The sequence below is a fragment of the Leucoraja erinacea genome, chromosome 7, assembly GCF_028641065.1.
Source record: "Leucoraja erinacea ecotype New England chromosome 7, Leri_hhj_1, whole genome shotgun sequence".
Taxonomy (NCBI): domain Eukaryota; kingdom Metazoa; phylum Chordata; class Chondrichthyes; order Rajiformes; family Rajidae; genus Leucoraja; species Leucoraja erinaceus.
Genome location: NC_073383.1, coordinates 29022271 through 29039542, shown reverse-complemented (window position 1 = coordinate 29039542; position 17272 = coordinate 29022271). Strand labels below are relative to the sequence as shown.

The following is a 17272-nucleotide window of genomic DNA, read 5'->3' as shown; positions in this document are numbered from 1 at the left end:
TTACTGCTTCATTGCCACATCTCCGAACAATCTGTACCGCTAACATGTTCCTAGCTCACTGATAGTAGCTCACAGTGTATGGTCCCTTCAGTACATACGTATAACTACAAAAAATCCCATTCAGTGAAATGATCAGGCCTGCAATAATAGAACGTCACTTCACGATTTTGGAGATTAATTGATTAAACAATTCACTGGGTTGCCTGAAAAATATCACCGTGAGGCGTCAGCCAATCCACAGATTAGCTGGAGATAATTCAGATCAAAAGTCATCAACTGGAAATATAGGCCCGTATTCTCCCGCTACTGCTCTTTGCTGACCCCCTTGAGTATTTCCTACATCCTCTATTTTAATTGGAGCATTTATGAGGATGTTGCCAGGACTGGAGGGCCTGAGCTATATGGATAAGCTAGAACTGTATTCCACGGAGCCCAGGAGGATGCAGTGTGAATTTACAGAGGTGCATAAGATCACGAGGGGAATAGATGGGATAAATGCACAGTCTTTTACCTAGAGTTGGAGAAATCAAGACCCAGAGGACATAGGTTAAAGGTGAGAGGGGAAAGACGTTGGGGCTGCACAGTGGCGCAGCGGTAGAGTTGCTGCCTTACAGTGCCGGAGACGCGGGTTCAATCCTGACTATGGGTGCTGTCTGTACGTTCTCCCCGTGACCGGGTGTGTTTCCTCCAGGTGCTCCCGTTTCCTCCCAAATCCCAAAGACGTGTGGGTTTGAAGGTTAATTGGCCCTCTGTAAACTGCACATAGTGGGTGGGAATGTAGGATAATATAGAACTCAAATGATCGATGGTCGGCGTGGACTCGGTGGGCCGAAGGGCCCGTTTCCATGCTGTGTTTCTAAACTTAGACCCGGTTTCGTCCAAATATATTAGCGTCCATTAATGAGCCACACACGTCTTACAGAAGGAAACGTCAATGAAAACAAGCAGGCATATAGTTATATGGTTCCGTATGGAACAGGCTTTATAGAAAAACATTTGATTGTTATTTAAAAAAACATTATGAAATGAGGGAAAACCTCACTCTCGCAAAGTTTGATTGCAATATGAATTATTTTGAACCCACTGAGTTATCAGATTTTGTAAACGCGTGATCATTGGAACAGACAATAAAAATACCCCACATCACAACTCCGTCCACATAAAATTAATGGTATCTGCTCATCATTTTGAAACAAAAATGTTAATTAAATACCAGTTACTTTCACCAGTTACTTTTTAGCAAGCACAGACAGTATTCGCAAGTAAGGAAAAACTAATCCCGTATTAAAATACAAACTTTTTTTTTTACAATGGCTTGAGTTTATCAAAATGTACACTGCATATAAAGATATTTTAAATAATATACTGGATTTATGAAGCACAATGGTGGAAGGAAAGACTTTACGACAGGGTTTGATGCATTGAGCAGGAGCACCAGGAGGATATCTCCAATGATGAAGGAAGAATGTCTTGCTATGCCAGGCTGAGCAGCAGCGGTAACCACAGCAGACATTTATAGCCTCCCACACGGTCGATGGTCCATTTGGGGAACAAGACTCACAAGCCTCCTCCGCTGCGGGACACGGGAATTGGGTTTTGTCGGCACAAATTCTCTTCGGCCGTCTTCATCAAAATGGCCAACCTGCTTCCAGACACCGAGCCATTCTGGATCGCACTCATCAACTGGAAGTAGCAGTGGAGAAAGAGAAACATTTTTTAAGGAGTTCAGTGGTCAAGAGTCAAATGTTTAATTGTCATGTGTACCAATGACGAAACAGTGAAATTCTTACTTTAGACTTTCAAAGATACCACGTGGAAACAGGCCCTTCAGACTGGATAGCACGCAAAACAAAACTTCCCACTGTATCTCGGTACGCATTGAGATGAGTTTAGTTTATTGCCACATGTGCCAAGGTACAGTGTTAAGCTTTTGTTGCGTGCTAACCAGTCAGAGGAGAGACAATACACGATTACATTCGATCCATACACATGTCAACAATAAACCTATCCCTTCCCTCTCTGTTTTGCCATGGAGGATCCTCTTTAACTTAAATTCTCTCCGATGCTACAAATAGATATTCATTCCCGACTATTTTATCCCCAAAGTTACTGAGGACAATTTTACAGAAGCCAATTAACCTCCAAAGTCGCACGTCTTTGGATTGTGGGAGAAACCGGAGCACATGGAGAAAACCCACGTGGTCCTCCCACACTCCAAAGACGTACTGGTTTGTAGGTTAATTGGCTTTGGTAAAATTGTAAATTGTCCCTGGTGTGTAGAATAGTGTTAATGTACGGAGTGATCGCTGGTCGGTGTGGAATCGGTAGACCGAAGTGCCTGTTTCACTGTATCTCTAAAGTCTAAAGTCATTACATTCAAATAAATATGTTTAAAAACATCACCATGGCAGACAAGGTGCAAAAGAAAGAATTCCTGCAATCTTCTAACAGTTATCTGCAGTTCATCTCGGGAGCGAGAATTACCATTTCCTTTGCCTTGATCTTGTTTGTTTAACTTGACACAGCGAAGAAAAGACCGACATTGACCAAAATCCCCAGCATTAATTTATCTCATGTACCACATTCATCACTGTCAATGTAGAGGAAAGACCTCGCAGATATTTGAAATACCTATCCGGGACAAGAACTATGAAAACAAACTCTGCTTTCTGAGGGAAAATAAACTCGAACAATCAGGCAGACCAAGTAAAATAAACAGATTGCCAGCTTCATTTTTATCTCACGAGCAAACTAAATGAATGTCAAAGGGTGAACGTTTAGTTCAGTTTACTTTAGAGATACAGCGCAGAAACAGGCCCTTTGGCCTATCGAGTCTGCGCTGTCTAGCGATTCTGGCACACTTAAACACTATCCTACACACACTGGGGATAATTTACAATTATACCAATCCAATTAGCCTACAAACCTGCAGGTCTTTGGCGTGTGGGAGGGAACGGGAGTACCCGGAGAAATCCCATGCAGGTCACGGTGAGAACGTACAAACTCCGTACAGAGAAGCACCCATAGTCATGATCGAACCCGGATCTCTGGCGCTGTAAGGCAGCAACTCTAACGCTGTGCCACCTCTGTGTTCAGAGAAGTCATTGTACCGATTAATCTAAACAATTTGAATTATTATCAAGTTATAGGATCACTTTCTTTAAATTACTTTTGGGCAGCAAAGTGTAGCTGCTGCCTCACAGCGCCAGAGACCCGGCTTTGATCTTGACCTCGGATGCTGTCTGCACGGAGTTTGTACGTTCTCCCTGTGATCACATGGGCTCCAAATTCCTCCCGCACTTCAAAGACGTACAAGGTTGTACGTTAATTGGCTTTGGTCAAATTGTAAATTGTCCCCGGTGTGTAGGTTAGTGCTAGTATTATCAAGTTGTAGCATCACTTTCTTTAAAAGATTTTAACTGATAAGACAGATACTCACCTGCAAGAATTCAATGAGTTCTACCTGTCCGTTTTTGTTTATGTCAACCTCAGTTAGCATTTCATGCAGGGTTTTCTCATCCACCTGATACCCAATACTCTAGATAAAAAAATAAATAAATAAACATGCTGAATTTTTCAGTTGTCATATTACACCAAATCAAATATGCTGCACAACAAGAGTTCACAAGTTCTAGGAGCAGAATCTGACCATTAGGCCCATCGAGTCTTCTACACCATTCAGCCATGGCTGATCTATCTTTCCTTACAAAATTCTTAAGGGGTTGGATAGGCTAGATGCAGGAAGATTGTTCCCGATGTTGGGGAAGTCCAGGACAAGGGGTCACAGCTTAAGGGTAAGGGGGAAATCCTTTAAAACCGCGATGAGAAGAACTTTTTTCACACAGAGAGTGGTGAATCTCTGGAACTCTCTGCCACAGAGGGTAGTTGAGGCCAGTTCATTGGCTATATTTAAGAGGGAGTTAGATGTGGCCCTTGTGGCTAAGGGGATCAGGGGGTATGGAGAGAAGGCAGGTACGGGATACTGAGTTGGATGATCAGCCATGATCATATTGAATGGCGGTGCAGGCTCGAAGGGCCGAATGGCCTACTCCTGCACCTAATTTCTATGTTTCTATGTTTCCCTCTCAACTCCATTCTCCTGCCTTCTCCACGTAACATTTGACACCCTTAAGGGCCTGTCCCACTTACGCAATTTTTTCGTCGACTTGCCGGCACCCGTCATAGTCGCAAGCAGGTCGCCAAAAATGTTCAAAATGTTGAAAATCCAGCAGCGACCCGAAAAAGGTACGATTCTTTGGGCGACTACTCACGACCATACAGGCATCAGCCCGCGGTCGTGGCAACTCGGCGAAATAATTGCGTATGTGGGACAGGCGTCAATAATCTGTCAGTCTCCACTTTAAAATGCCCAATGACTTGGCCTCCACAGATTCCATCTTTCCAAAGGTACGCCCTTTTATTCTGAGGCTGTGCCCTCTGGTTCTAGGTTCTCCCACTAGTGGTAAAATCATCTCCACATCCACACTATCCAGGCTTTTCACTATTCAGTAAGTTTCAAAATAGGTCCCCCCTCAACCTTCTAAACAGCTTTAATAAAATAGTTATTTCCTATGTTATAGAACACCATGGAAACAGGCCCATTGGCCCAACTTGCCCATGCTGACTAAGATGCCCCATCTACACTAGTCCCACTTGCCCCCGTTTGGCCAATATCCCTCTAAACCTTTCTTATCCATGTACTTGTTCAAATGTTTCTTAAACGTTGCAATAGTACCTACATCAAATACAGTGGCTTGCAAAAGTTTTCATACCCCTTGAACTTTTCCACATTTTGTCACGTTACAACCACAAACGTAAATGTATTTTATTGGCATTTTATGTGATAGACCAACACAAAGTGGCGCATAATTGTGAAGTGGAAGGAAAATGATACATGGTTTTCACATTTTTTTACAAATAAAAAACTGAAAAGTGTGGCGTGCAAAAGTATTCAGCCCCCCTGAGTCAATACTTTGTAGAACCACCTTTCGCTGCAATTAGAGCTGCAAGTCTTTTGGGGTATGTCTCTACCAGCTTTGCACATCTAGAGACTGAAATGTTTGCCCATTCTTCTTTGCAAAATAGCTCAAGCTCAGTCAGATTGGATGGAGAGCGTCTGTGAACGGCAATTTTCAAGTCTTGCCAGATTCTCAATTGGATTTAGGTCTGGACTTTGACTGGGCCATTCTAACACATGAATATGCTTTGATCTAAACCATTCCATTGTAGCTCTGGCTAAATGTTTAGGGTCGTTGTCCTGCTGGAAGGTGAACCTCCGCCCCAGTCTTAAGTCTTTTGCAGACTCTAACAGGTTTTCTTCCAAGATTGCCCTGTATTTGGCTCCATCCATCTTCCCATCAACTCTGACCAGCTTCCCTGTCCCTGCTGAAGAAAAGCATCCCCACAGCATGATGCTGCCACCACCACGTTTCACAGTGGGGATGGTGTGTTCAGGGTGATGTGCAGTGTTAGTTTTCTGCCACACATAACGTTTTGCATTTAGGCCAAAAACGTCAATTTTGGTCTCATCTGACCAGAGCACCTTCCTCCACATGTTTGCTGTGTCCCCCACATGGCTTGTGGCAAACTGCAAACGGGACTTCTTATGGCTTTTTTTCAACAATGGCTTTCTTCTTGCCACTCTTCCATAAAGGCCCGATTTGTGGAGTGCACGACTAATAGTTGTCCTGTGGACAGATTCTCCCACCTGAGCTGTGGATCTCTGCAGCTCCTCCAGAGTTACCATGGGCCTCTTGGCTGCTTCTCTGATCAATGCTCTCCTTGCCCGGCCTGTCAGTTTAGGTGGACGGCCATGTCTTGGTAGGTTTGCAGTTGTGCCATACTCTTTCCATTTTCGGATGATGGATTGAACAGTGCTCCGTGAGATGTTCAAAGCTTGGGATATTTTTTTATAACCTAACCCTGCTTTAAACTTCTCCACAACTTTATCCCTGACCTGTCTGGTGTGTTCCTTGGGCTTCATGATGCTGTTTGTTCACTAATGTTCTCTAACAAACCTCTGAGGCCTTCACAGAACAGCTGTATTTATACTGAGATTAGATTACACACAAGTGGACTCTATTTACTAATTATGTGACTTCTGAAGGCAATTGGTTGCACTGGATTATATTTAGGGGTATCAGAGTAAAGGGGGCTGAATACTTTTGCACGCCACACTTTTCAGTTTTTTATTTGTAAAATAAATTGAAAACCATGCATCATTTTCCTTCCACAATTATGCGGCACTTTGTGTTGGTCTATCACATAAAATCCCAATAAAATACATTTACGTTTGTGGTTGTAACGTGACAAAATGTGGAAAGGTTCAAGGGGTATGAATACTTTTGCAAGCCACTGTACCTCCTCTGGCAGCTCGTTCCATACACCCACCACACTTATGTAAATAAGTTACCCCTCTGGTTCCTATTAACTCTTTCTCCCCCCTGACCATAAACCTATGTCCTCTGGTTCTCGATTCCCCTACTCTGGGCAAAAGACTGCATTTACCCGATCTATTCCTCTCATGATTTTGTACACCTCTAAAAGGTCACCCGTCACACACCTGCACAATAAAGAATAAAGTTCTATCCTGCCCAACTACTCCCTATTGCTAAGGCCCTTGAGCTCTGGCAACATCCTCAAAAATCTTGTACTTCTGGGTGAAAATGTTGCCCCTCAGGTTTGCATTAAATCTTTCCCCTCTCCTCTTATTCAACCTGAGTTAGTATTTTGTTCTATGGTTGAGTTTATGGTAGATATTTGGTTCTACGGTAGCCTAGTTGTATGATGGTCTGTATTAAATGTTTCCACCATGAGATTCTATAACACCATGGGTAAAGCTTTTGGTTAATATTTAGATTTTACAACAATGCTGCAATTAGGGGATATTAGTTGTTAGGAGAGATTGGAAAGACTTGGATTGTTTTCTCTGGATCAGTTGTTGAGAGGAGGGAGACCTGATAAGATGTATATAAAATTACGTGAGTTAGTGTAGTGTTGACAGTCAGAACTTTTTTCCCAGGATGGAAATATCAAAGACTAGTGAAAGACCAAAGTTAGAGGGGCAAATTTTAAAGATGTGCGGGGCAATTTTGTTTTCCTACACAGAGGTGGTGGAAGCAGAAGCAATAGTGGTTACAAGGCTTTTAAATGGATATGGAGGGATGTGGGTCATGCACATGTAGTTCAGATGAGTTTATCTTGGCATCATGTTCGACATGGACATTGTGGGCCAAAAGTCCCGTTCCTGTGCTGTAATGTTTTATGTTCTTTTTAACTAAAATAGATAACAAAATTCACAGGTTTTGAACATTTCTGAACTTTTAAAACAATTATTTTACCTCTAACACTCGTTGGACATCAACAATAGTGATAAAACCTTTGTCGTTGTCGTCAAACATTTGGAACCTTTTCTTATACCTGTAAAAATATACATACTAGTTTAAATCAATACTGAAAATTTGCATTTTTAAGCAAGGGCTAGGGTGCTGTCTCGAACCCATCTCATTACGAACACTGGCCTTTGTCTCTGGAACTGATGCACTACAATGCTTAGAACCACATTCTGGACTCTGGGTCTTCCCCTTTGCTCTACCGATGGTACTAGAGTTTGGCTTCATTGTATTTGTGTATGGTATTATCTGATCTGATTGGTAGCATTCAAGACAAAGCCCTTCACTGTAAATCGGTACACGTGACAATAATAAACCTAAATCAGTGCTAAAGGATCTTTCCCCTGCAAATGGGAGGTAGACAAAGTTTCAGTGTAACAACACCTTTCAAAGATGGTACATCCTCCCATGCGGAATGCTCCAAATTTGCACTTAAATGCCAGCTGGATTTCTGGGGTAGGGCTGAGAAATCGATTGATAGATACAGCACAGAAACAGGCCCTCTGGCCCACTGAGTACATGCTGACCATCGATCACCTGTTCACATAGTTCTATGTTATCCTACTTTCTCATCCAGTCCCTGCCCGGAAGGGGCAACTTTACAGAGGCCAATAAACCTACAAACCCGCACATCTTTGGGATGTGGGAGGAAACCGGTACACCTGGAGGAAACCCACGCGGTCACAGGGAGAAGGTGCAAAAGACACTTACACACACACACACAGCGCCTGAGGTCTCTGGCGCTCAGAGACAGCAGCTTTACCTGCTGCGTCACTGTGTCACCACTGTGTTCAGTGGTGCAGCGGTACAGTTGCTGTCTTACAGCGCTAGAGACGCGGGTTCAATCCTGACTATGGGTGCTGTACGTATGGAGTTTGAACGTTTTCCCTGTGACCGCGTGGGTTTTCTTCGGGTGCTCCGGTTTCATTCCAAAGACGTACAGGTTTGTAGTTTAATTGGCTTTGGTAAAATTGTAAATTGACCCTAGTATGTCAAATAGTGCTAGTGTACGGGGTGATCTCTGGTCGGCACGCACCCGGTGGGCCGAAGGGCCTATTTCTGCGCTGTATCCCTAAAGTCTAAAGAGTAAAGTCACTGTATCTTCTGGTAAAAAGGACTTAACTGTTGCAAGGAGGAAAAGCAGAAGTTACCTATCGACATCCAAAGGTGACAAATTTATTTCCGTGTTTCTTAATTGATCAGATCGGACCTTGTAGCCCATTTCATAGTACAGAAATTCCTGAGCAGCCTTTAGTTCATCCTGAAAATATGCAGCAGCAATTAGGCTCACAGAATTACAAATTAAAATATGCAATAATTATTAATATAAATTATGCCAGGAAAGTTACATTATTACCTTGTTATTAAAAATTCTAATCAAAGCAATTTCGACTGCATAAGTCAAGCATCTGTTCAGCCTCCTTTCAGCAATTTAATGAGAAGCTAACAGTTATAAAAGCGGAGAAGCTGCTTAAAAAGTGGTGGAGATAATAAACGGGATGCACTTAAATAAGAACATATATTTGATGAGCCGTGAACATAACCTAAGACAATGAAACTGCGGGTAGATATTAATTCACCGAGATATCTGCAGTTCTTTGGTCTGAATCTCACATAAAAATATCTTAATAATAGCTAAATTTGCAAAAAAAACACAAATTTCGTGTCAAAATCGAAAATTTTCAAAACGCATAAATATAATAAATTTACCCCCCAGAACAGAAAGTTGCTGTTAAAATGTATAAGTACGGATCCAAGCTATTAGGGCAGCACAGTGGCGCAGCGGTAGAGTTGCTGCCTCACAGCGCCAGAGACCCGAGATCGATCCTGACCACGGGTGCTGTCTATGTGGATTACGCACGTTCTCCCTGTGACCGGGTTTTCTCCGGGTGCTCCGGTTTCCTCCCACACCAAAGACGTGTAGGTTTGTAGGTTAATTGACATCTGTAAAATTGTTAATTGTCGCTAGTGTGTAGGATAGTGCTAGTGTACGGGGTTGCTCGCTGGTCAGCGTGGACTCGGTGGTCTGAAAGGCCTGTTTCCACGCTGTATCGCTAAAGTAAAAGTATCTACAATTCCTTGTTATGAATTACACCTTCAAATATCTTAACAACTAGACAATTTGAAAAAAGCAAATATCCTGTGAAAAAAAACAAATTTGCAAAATGCACAGATAAAATTAATTTACCTCAAAGAAAAAATGGAGCCGGTAAAATTTCTAAGTAGTGGATTTTCCACCGATATCTTATTTAGATCATCTGATACAAAGGATTAGACACATTTTGAATAAAATGAAAACAATTATTAAAAGTGTATTGATATAAGCTACCTCATTTAATTTCAAATGCATTATTCATTCAATAAAAGAGGCTTCTGCGTGGAGAGCAGTAAGAAGGACAGATGTTTCGTGTGTGCAGATGCATCTATTATGTTCAGCTTGAAGTAAATAATGAAGGAACGTGTAGCAAAAAAAAAAAAATCGCGCGGGGTGTCAAAAAAAATTATCAGCGTTTTATTCATTGGAATTCATTGCCACAGTCGGCTGTGGAGGCCAAGTCAATGGATATTTGTAGGGCAGACATTGACAGATTCCTGATTAGTGTGGGTGTCAGGGGTTATGGGGAGAAGGCAGTGAATGGGGTTGAGAGGGAAAGATAGATCAGCCATGATTGAATGGCAGAGAAGACTTAATGGGCCGAATGGCCTAATTCTGCTCCTAAAACATATGAACAGAGTGCGGGATCCAGGTTTGATCCTGACTACAGGTGAGTTTACACATTCTCCCTATGACAACGTGGGTTTTCTTTGGGTACTCCGGTTTCCTCCCACATTCCAAAGACTTGCAGATTTGTAGGTTAATTGGCCTCTGTAAAATTGTGTAGGATAGAGCTAGTGTATGGCGCTGGAGCTAATGTAAGGCACCTTAATCCGCTTCTCGCTCCAGTTTAATTCTGCAGCCATTATTTCCACGATGCGTGGAAGCGCGTCTTCGGCAGCCTGGACGTTAAGGTAGGAGAGCCTCGTGCGACGGGCTAGGATGTCGATCGCCGTGCAAGCGTACTCCTTCATGGCGTAGATCACCTGCGCACAGAACATAGAAGAGTGTAGCACAGGAGCAGGCCATTCAGCCCACAATGTCCGCGCCAAGCATGATGCCAAGACCAACTCCTCTCTGCCTGCGTGGATATAACCCATATCCATTCACTTTATCCATTCCCCTTATAGAACAGAACAATGCAGGCACGGGCCCTTCAGCCCACAATGTCTCTGCTAACATGATGCTGAGATTAGCTAATCTCAATTTCCTGCATGTGATCCTTATCCCCCCATTCCCTGCACATCCATGTGCCTACCCAGAAATTTCTTAAACGTCACTGCCGTACCTGATCTGCCTCCACCAGTGCCCCAGGCAATGCATTCCAAGCCCCGCCACTCTCTGCATTAAAAGTAACTTCTTTGATCTTTTCACCTCTCACCTTAAAGCTATGCCCTCTAGTATTTGATATTCCCATCCAGGAAATAGGGTGGACAGTTGAGGCTGTCTACCCTAACTAAGCTTTTCATCATTTTATATATTCTATCAGGTCTCCCCCTCAACCACCGGCGTTCCAGTGAAAACAATCCAAGTCTGTCCAACCTCTCCTTCCAGCTAAAACCCCCTAATCCGGGCAACATTCTGGTAAACCTCCTCAACACCTAGTGTCCATGCTGTATTTCTTAATTACTTTTAACTAAATGAACGTTAGTTAGGATATCATTGGATTCACCTCTACCTCATTGTGGACATTGGACTTTGTCTTGAGAACTGATGCACTGCAAAGCTGAAAACGATACTCTGCACTTTGTATCTTCCCCTTTGCTCAACCTATAGAGTCATAGAGTCATACAGCACCAAAACTGGCTCCTTGGCACAACCTGTCCATTGCGACCAACAAGCCCCATCTACACTTGTCCCACCTGCCCACATTTGGCCCATATCCCACTAAACCCTTCCTATCCATGTAACTGTCCAAATGACATGTTAATATTGTTGTTACCAGAACTAATTAGCTTAACTCAAGGTCCACAACCAATTTTCCGGCAGCTTTGGTTCCAGAGCCTTTCTGGATTATCAATTTTTCCGGATCAACAGAGGTCACGGCCTCCGCTCGGAGTCCAATGGTACCGGAACGGCCCGCCTAGGCCGCCGAGATGCCGTTCTGCAAATTCAGCCCCGGAAGTCGGCTACGGGAATGGATTTACAGGCGTTCAAGAGCCCCGGTCACAGGGGGTAAGTTTGTCCCACCGATCGGCCGCGGAGGATCCAATGAGGTCGAGATCGGCCGCCTCATCCGGCCTAGGCACCGCATTTTAGTGGTGACTTCCAGGAGGAATTTCAAGTGCGGTCCCGTAATTTTGTCCGGATTGGAGGATGTGCCGGAAACTCGGTGGTGGTCCTGTAGTGCAAATTTGTGAAAGACCTATTTAAGATCAACCTTTCACAACATTAAAGCAGTAACAATAATGTTTCATACCTCGGCTTCAATGTATGGAAAATCAGCCACCAAACGCTTGCCAACCAAAGGACACTTTTTTCCGGTCACTTTTGCTAACTTCGCCACCTCAAACGCTCTGCCACCATACGCATGAGCAAGATGCCGTGCAACCTAAAGAGCAAGTACAGAGTTAAAAACTGGTTTAGTTTAGTGATACAGCGTGGAAACAGGCCCCGGGTACCATCATTCACCCACATACAATGGACATGGTTTGGGAAAAGCTCCATCCAAGATTGCAAGACATTGCAGTGAATTCATAAGTTCATAAGTCATAGGAGCAGAATTAGGTCATTCAGCCCATCAATAATGGCTGATCTATCTTTCCCTCTCAACCTCATTCTCCTGCCTTCTCCACGTAACCCTCGACACCTTTACTAATCAGGAATCTGTCAATCTCCGCCTTAAAAATGCCCAATGGTTTGCCGTCCACAGCCATCTGTGGCAATGAAGTCCACAGAATCGTGATCGTAGCCCAGTCCATCACTCAAACCAACCTCCCTTCCATTGACTCTATCTACACTTCACGCTGCCTCAGCAAGGCCAGCAGCATAATCAAGGACCAATCTCACCCTGGTCATTCCCTCTGCTACCCTCTCCCATCAGGCAAGAGGTACAAAAATGTGAAAACACACACCTCCAAATTCAGGGACCGTTTCTTCCCAGCTGTTATCAGGCAACTGAACCATCCTCTCACCAACCGAGAGTCCTGACCTACCATCTACCTCAATGGAGACCCTCGGACTATTCTTAATCAGACTTTACTGGACTTTATCTTGCACTATACGTTATGTTGTTTATCCTGCATCTGTACACAGTGGGTGCAACAGCACCCGCTGAGTTTCTCCAGCTTTTTTGTGTACCTTCGATTCTCCAGCATCTGCAGTTCCTTCTTAAACTCTGTACACAGTGGATGGCTTGATATTGATTGGATAGCACGCAACAAAGGGTTTTCACTGTACATTGTGCATGGGCCAATAAACCAAACTAAATTAAGTAGGTAGCCAATTGATTGATTGAATGATACAGTGTGGAAACAGGCCCGCAGGCCACTGAGTCCACGCCAACCATCGATCACCCGTTCACACTAGTTCTATGTTATCCCACTTTCTCATCCACTCCATACACACATGGGGCATTTTACCCAGGCTAATTGCTGAGACAATACATAATTACAACCGAGCCGTCCACAGTGTACAGAGGATGATTCACCAGACTGATGCATTGCAGAGACATTGACTCAGCGGCAGTACAAACTCCATACGGACACCAGCCCGTAGTCAGGATCGAACCAGGATCTCTGGCGCTGTGAGGCAGCAACTCTACCACTGCGCCACCGTGCCACCCTTAAACCATCCTGAAACATCGCCCCTCCATACCCTCCAGCAATGTTGCCTGACCCGCTGAGTTCCTCCAGGACTTTTGTGTTTTACTTATTATAACCTAGCAAAGATGAACAGGAAGCAGCCTCAGTATGGTCGCCTCAAATTTTTCAACATGTTGAAAATTTTTCGCCATGGAGATAATCGATAATCCTGTAGTAGTAGGTGCAGTTGTAGTGGGGTCGCCACGTGGTTGTAGATAGTCACGGTAGTCATAGGTAGTTTTAGTTAATCGCCTTTGCTGACTGGTCATTTTCATTGGGTCAATGGGGAAAAAAAAACGTAAGCAGGAGTCTTCAGAACCAAGGATAACCGACGGTAATGTTAAATGTCCGCCGAACTTCACAGCTGTGTATCTCTGGCTTATTGTCTGGCTTCTTAAAAGTGTCTCCACTCCTTCTCCCCCTCCCCCCCCCTTTTAAAGAACTTACTGTACACTGTGCTAGCTGTCTTAATTACAGCGCCAACCTTCCTGTTCATCGCGGTGTGTGTCTGTATCACCTTGGCTTTGCACCGTGTGAATCTCAGACAGTGCTCCCCCCGCTTGCCCTGGCCCCCGATGTGTGTGTGTGTGTGTGTGTGTGTGTGTGTGTGTGTGTGTGTGTGTGTGTGTGTGTGTGTGTGTGTGTTGACAGTGTGTGTGTGTGTGTGTGTGTGTGTCCAGTGTGTGTGTGTGTGTGTGGTGTTTTCCAGTTTTGACAGTGGCCGTTCCAGTTTCGGGTTTTTCAGGCGACTGCCAGCAACTTGACAGTCGCCGGAAGTCCGCTGAAAAATCACCTAAGTGGGACAGGCCCATTAGGAAGACACTCCTCTCCGGGAATGCTACCTCCCCCGCTGAGTTACGCCAGCATTAGTGGCCAGAGGGCCTAGGGTGATGGAGGAACTGAAGGTAATTCACATTAGGCTGGATATGGTGTTGGGTAGACTGATGGGACTGAAGACTGATAAATCCCCAGGGCCTGATGGTCTGCATCCCTGAGTACAAGGAAGTGGCTATGGAAACCGTGAACGCATTGGTGATAATTTTCCAATGTTCTATAGATTTAGGATCAGGAGGGTATTGGAGGGTAGCTAATGCTATCCCACTTTTTTAAGAAAGGCGGAAGAGAGAAAACAGGGAATTATAGACCAGTTAGCCTGACATCGATGGTGGGGAAGATGCTGGAGTCAATTATAAAAGATGAAATAGCAGCACATTTGGGTAGCAGTAACAGGATCGGTCCGAGTCAGCATGGATTTACGAAGGGGAAATCATGCTTGACTAATCTTCTGGAATTTTTTGAGTATGCAACTAGGAAAATGGACAAGGGAGAGCCAAGTGGATCTGGTGTACCTGGACTTTCAGAAAGCATTTGATAAAAACCCACATAGGAGATCAGTGTGCAGAATTAGAACACATGGTATTCGGGGAGGGGTACTGACATGGATAGAAAATTGGTTGCAGACAGGAAACAAAGAGTAGGGATTAACGGGTCCCTTTCAGAATGGCAGGCAGTGACTAGTGGAGTACCGCTAGCTCGGCGCTGGGACCGGCAGCTGGTACTGGCAGCTATTTACAATATACATTAATGATTTAGATCAGGGGTCGGCAACCTTGTTCTGCTTAGGGGCCAGGACGCATGTCTGTGAGCGGATGGCGGGCCACATCTATCACGTTACACATGGATCCCGCCCCCATCCCGCCCCGGATGACAGGTACCAAATCACGTGTCACATAGATCCCACCCCTTTGAGGACGCCACCCGGAGCACTGGCCAAAGATCATAGAGCGGAGCAAGATACTCCACTATGCGCTATATGCACTATGTAAAATATGCAGTATCAACAATGTTGAACTTCGTTAAAACATTGGTTTCATTAAGACTGCGATATTGGGCACTGCACTATACAGTGGAAAGCACAGCAGAGAGCGCAGACAAGATTTACTAGACCATTGTAGGAAGGAACTGCAGATGCTGGTTTACACCAAAGGTAGACGCAAATTGCTGGAGAAACTCAACGGGACAGGCGGCATCTCTGGAGAGAAGGAATGGGTGATGTTTCGGGTCGACCCCTTCTTCGGTCTGAAGAAGGGTCTCTACCCGAAACGTCACGCATTCCTTATATCCAGAGGTGCTGCCTGTCCCGCTGAGTTACTCTAGCATTTGGTGTCTATCTTTGGTGTAAACCAGCATCTGCAGGTCCTTCCCACACAAGAGTACTTGTGAGTTGTAGCTGAATGTCTGGGTACTTTACAATTTAAGTCTTGTGATAAATTACTGTCCGAATACACAATCGGGTGCTCCGGGACCGTTTCTTCAGGAAACCCGTTTATTTCAGGTATATGAATATTGGATGCATATCGGCAGTACATTTCCTATGATTATTTATTAAAGCAGGCTTCCGTCAGTTAATGGCTAGTGTTTCATCGCGTTTTTGAGTTAATTTGGCAATACCCCTGAGAATGAGACCAAACAACTAATGTCCAGTTTCCAAAATAATGTTGAAATTCATACATCAACAGGTCAGAAAGAGTGGGGCGTATATTCATTATTTTTAAAGTGTCTTTCGTTGAAGATAAGCGAGTTGATCGTTGCTTGCGGACTCCCTCAAGTTTTTAATGTGGATTTGGATCAAGTTGCATAGTTTCAGGTTTCACATGTGGAATTTATTTTGGAGCAGGGTTCAGCTGGAGGTCCACGGATGATGGAAGAATTGTACTCACTGGGAATAAAGAACAGAGGCAGAGCAGCGCGGACACTTCCCGTCTCTCGGGCCTCCACGCAGGCGCTAACTCAAGCCGATTCACACTTACTCACACATACGTGGACGTACGCAGGTGTGAATTTTATGCACGGGCAACGCATAATGTTGAAGAAGTGTCTCGACATGAAACGTCACCTATTCCTTCTCTCCAGCGATGCTGCCCGTCCCGCTGAGTTATTCCAGCTTCAATTTCAGAGTTAAATCAAAAACACAGAGTGCTGGAGGAACTCAGCAGGCTAAGCGGCATCTGTGGAGAGAATGGATTAGGAGTTGTTTCGGGCCAGAGTTCTTCTTCAATAGGAAAGAACTGCAGATGCAGTTGTCTTTGCAAAACGCCAAATGATTCCGATAATGCCGAGTCAAGTGAGTGAGAGAGAGCGAGAGAAATAGACAGAGACAGAGACAGAGACAGAGACAGAGACAGAGAGAGAGAGAGAGAGAGAGAGAGAGAGAGAGAGAGAGAGAGAGAGAGAGAGAGAGAGAGAGAGAGAGAGAGAGAGAGAGAGAGAGAGAGAGAGAGAGAGAGAGAGAGAGAGAGAGAGAGAGAAAGAGAGAGAGAGAGAGAGAGAAGAGAGAGAAAGAGAGAGAGAAATGGCAGTGTGTCACCAGGATTATCAGAATAAAATACTGATGATTTTGGATAAAAAATAAAGAGAAAAGCTAGAGGGAAAAACAAGAAAAAAGAGAGAGAGAGAGGTGGGGAGTGGGAGAGAGAGCGCGCAAGAGAGGGCTAGAGAGGGAGGGAGGGAGAGAGATAGAGAGAGAGAGAGAAAGAGAGAGATTCCAGCCTCTTAACCCCAAGCACCGTGGTAGATCAACGCTTACAAAAATAATCATCCAGATATTGAAATTTAAAATACTAATAGATTAACTCTGCTATAAATTTTAGAGGTACAGTATAACTTTTTATATCCTTGGATTTAAGCAGCAAGATTTTAAGTCAGTTTTACCGGGTTGTTACGTTTCCATTGGCGAGTGGTATGTTAATGAACCCGGAAATTGGGTTGAGCATTCTAAAATGGCGGCCGTTACGCTCCGTTACATACTACACCTCAGTGCATTGGATTCCGCAGGAGTGGAGTATCATGCTCCGCTCTATATTTGCCCGGGAGGTACCGGAGATGACGGAAGTCTGCGGGCCGGAAGAATATGGGAAAAAAATGCATTTGCGGGCCGGATAATTTCGGGTTACGGGCCGGATTCACAAGGGGGCTGTCCCGGG

The 17272-nt window shown here is 44.3% G+C and overlaps 1 protein-coding gene across 1 annotated transcript in view; it reads right to left on the bottom strand.

Moving 5' to 3' along the window:
* Positions 1–952: 952 nt before the first annotated feature.
* Positions 953–17272, bottom strand: part of gpd2 (glycerol-3-phosphate dehydrogenase 2 (mitochondrial)) — an 86185-nt gene continuing 69865 nt past the window's right edge. Inside the window, exons 13-18 of the mRNA XM_055638085.1 lie at positions 11906–12039; positions 10314–10472; positions 8543–8652; positions 7341–7419; positions 3440–3538; positions 953–1683 (exon numbers count right to left, since the gene is read on the bottom strand). Of these exons, the coding sequence (XP_055494060.1) occupies positions 1558–1683; positions 3440–3538; positions 7341–7419; positions 8543–8652; positions 10314–10472; positions 11906–12039 (707 nt within the window). The 3' untranslated portion in view covers positions 953–1557. The remainder of the gene's footprint in view (positions 1684–3439; positions 3539–7340; positions 7420–8542; positions 8653–10313; positions 10473–11905; positions 12040–17272) is intronic.